The 2,868-nt window shown below is 44.5% G+C and overlaps 1 protein-coding gene across 1 annotated transcript; it reads left to right on the top strand.

The window, feature by feature from the left end:
- Window positions 1-897: 897 nt before the first annotated feature.
- LOC133806293 (uncharacterized) lies at window positions 898-1,476 on the top strand. The gene has a single exon (XM_062244413.1). It carries the CDS (start codon window positions 898-900, stop codon window positions 1,474-1,476), a length of 579 nt encoding a protein of 192 aa, XP_062100397.1.
- The last annotated feature ends 1,392 nt before the right edge of the window (window positions 1,477-2,868 follow it).

Genomic DNA, 2,868 nt, shown 5'->3' with positions numbered 1-2,868 from the left:
AGAGAATTTGAGAAGGACTGTGCATGAACAAAATGCGTCAAATGCTTAGATGTTCGAGACATTGATGCGGAGATTCCTAGAAGCACCACACAGCTCCACACCCCCAGCACCCCGGGAAGACATTCCTAAACAACGTGAATTCTTGGCGCAAGAAGACCCACTGGTTGGAGAAAATCCGCCAGTAGATGCATCTAGAATAGAACAACCAAAACCGATCTAAGAATGGTTTAGCAGGCAAAACCCACCCGTGTTCGAAGGGAATTTGGACCCCCTGGTGGCAGAAGAATTGGTCAACGTGCTGGAGATAATCTTTGATTTTGTGGCGGCTACCGAGAAGGAAAAGGTAATCTGTGTTGTGTACATTTTGAGGAAGGATGCCCGCATCTGGTGGGATATTTCTAGGAAGGGGCGTGATGTTGCCTAGATGGAATGGGCAAAATTCCTGACCCTGTTCAATGCCAAGTGATAGATCGGAAGGTGGTTGAGTTCGCCAACCTAGTCCAAGGGTCATCTAGTGTACAGGAGTACGTGTGCAAGTTTGACCAACTCTCAAGGTTTGCTCCAAATCTGGTAAACATTGAAGCCAACCAGGTACGCAAATTCATGAAAGGGTTGAAAAAAGAGATAACTCAGTTCGTGGATGTCGGGAAGACCAGCCCAGATACTTATGATGAAGCCATGGAGCGAGCAATTCGCCAAGAGTCATGGTTGGTACAAGAGAAGAAAGAGCCCTACAAGGCTGAAGAACGGGCACATGTCTCCAATGACTGGAGAAGGTACTCTAGTAACCAGAGCGGCCCTTCTGGAAGGTTTGCATATAGAGGCAATAGAAGTGTGGGGAAGACCAATACTCCAGGAAACTCTCAATTTCCCAATGGTGGAAATAATAAATGAAGAATGGAGCCACCAAGCCAAAGCTCGAACTTCAACAAGCAGCCAAGGAGAGAAAACAACTATTGCTCACAATGCAACAAATGCAATCAATGCCATCGAGGCGAGTGCAACAACCACAACTGCTTCACCTGTGGAAAGTCGGATCATTTTTCCAGGCACTGCTCAAATCATGGTCAGAATAGAGGAAACGACCAACCAAAGCCAATAGGAACTGCACCGCAAGTCTATGCACTTACCCAAGGAGATAAAGGATCTGGAACTTCTGACATGGTGTCAGGTCAGCTTTATGTGGCTAATAACTCAGCATATGTATTGATGGACACTAATGCATCCCATTCTTTTATTGCTGCATCTTATGTTGATATGATAGACAGGAAGCCTGGGCCTATGGAAAATGTATGTGGTGTATCCTTACCTTCGGGGGAGGATATGATGGTACGGTCTCGGGTTAGAGTTGTACCAGTCTGGGTAGAAGGTCAGGAGTTGACCATGGATTTGCTAGTTTTAGATTTACATGAGTATGATGTTATTTTTGGTATGGATTGGCTAACCAAATACGGGGCGGTGGTGAATTGTAAATGAAGAAATGTGACTTTTAAACCACCTGCGGAAGAACCGTTTATGTTCCAAGGCATAGCTCGAGAGAAGAATTTCGCTATGATCTCCAACTTGAAGGCTAGGAAATTACTAGACGATGGATGTATCGGCTACCTAGCAAACGTAGTAGGCAAGGATAGGGAGTCTAAGCAACAACCAACTGAGGTTGCAGTGGTGTGCAAATTTCCGAAAGTGTTTCCTGAGGATCTTCCAAGGATACCCCCAGATCGGGAAGTCAAGTTTGAGATCGAGTTAATGACAGGAATCACGCCTATTTCAAAAGCACTGTACCAAATGGCATCGGCAGAACTCAATGAATTGCAAGCCCAATTACAAGACTACCTGGATAAAGGATTTGTACGACCAAGTCATTCTCCTTGGGGAGCCCATTTACTATTCGTGAAAAAGAAAGATGGCTCCATGAGAATGTGTATAGACTACTGCGAACTCAACAAAGTGACGATCAAGAACTGATACCCATTGCCTCGAATTGATGATCTATTCGATCAACTGCAGGGAGCATCGGTATTCTCGAAGATTGATTTGAGATTCAGATACCACCAAGTTGAAGGTCAAGGAATCGGATATTCCCAAGACCACATTCTGAACTCGGTATGACCACTACGAGTACGTGGTGATGTCTTTTGGACTCACCAATGCGCCCGCGACATTCATGGATCTTATGCCTAGGGTATTGGGTCAGTATCTATACGAATTTGTGATCGTTTTTATAGATGATATTCTCGTATACTTGCGAAACCAAGAAGAACATGCCAAGCACCTGGAGCTAATATTACAACGATTACGCGAGAAAAAGTTGTACGCCAAATTCTCGAAGTGTGAATTTGGGTTGACTCGGTGAGTTTCCTAGGGCATGTGGTATTAGGAGATGGAATAGCAGTCGATCCAGCCAAAATTGAAGTGGTGAAACAATGAAAGGTCCCGAAGAACGCACAAGAAGTTCGCAGTTTCTTGGGTCTGGCAAGATATTATAGGCGCTTTGTGGAATGTTTTTCCAAATTAGCGACGCCTATGACTGCACTAACCCGAAAGAATGTCAAATTTTAGTGGATGTACAGGTACGAACAGAGTTTTAAAGGGCTAAAGACCAGATTAATGACTGGTCCCGTACTCACTATTCCAAAGGGTACCGAGGGATATGCTATTTTTAGCAATGCATCAGGTCAAGGACTCGAAGTCGTACTAATGCAACACGGGAAAGTGATCATGTACGCCTCCCGAAAGTTGAAAAACTATGAGAGAAACTATCCAACACATGACTTGGAGCTTGTAGCTGTAGTGTTCACATTGAAGATCTGGAGACACTATCTCCATGGGATCCACTGCGACATATACACGGATCACAAGAGTTTTAAA

The sequence above is a fragment of the Humulus lupulus genome, chromosome X (genome assembly GCF_963169125.1).
Source record: "Humulus lupulus chromosome X, drHumLupu1.1, whole genome shotgun sequence".
NCBI lineage: Eukaryota > Viridiplantae > Streptophyta > Magnoliopsida > Rosales > Cannabaceae > Humulus > Humulus lupulus.
Note: the sequence above shows the minus strand (reverse complement) of the source record. Positions and strands in the feature narration are given on the sequence as shown.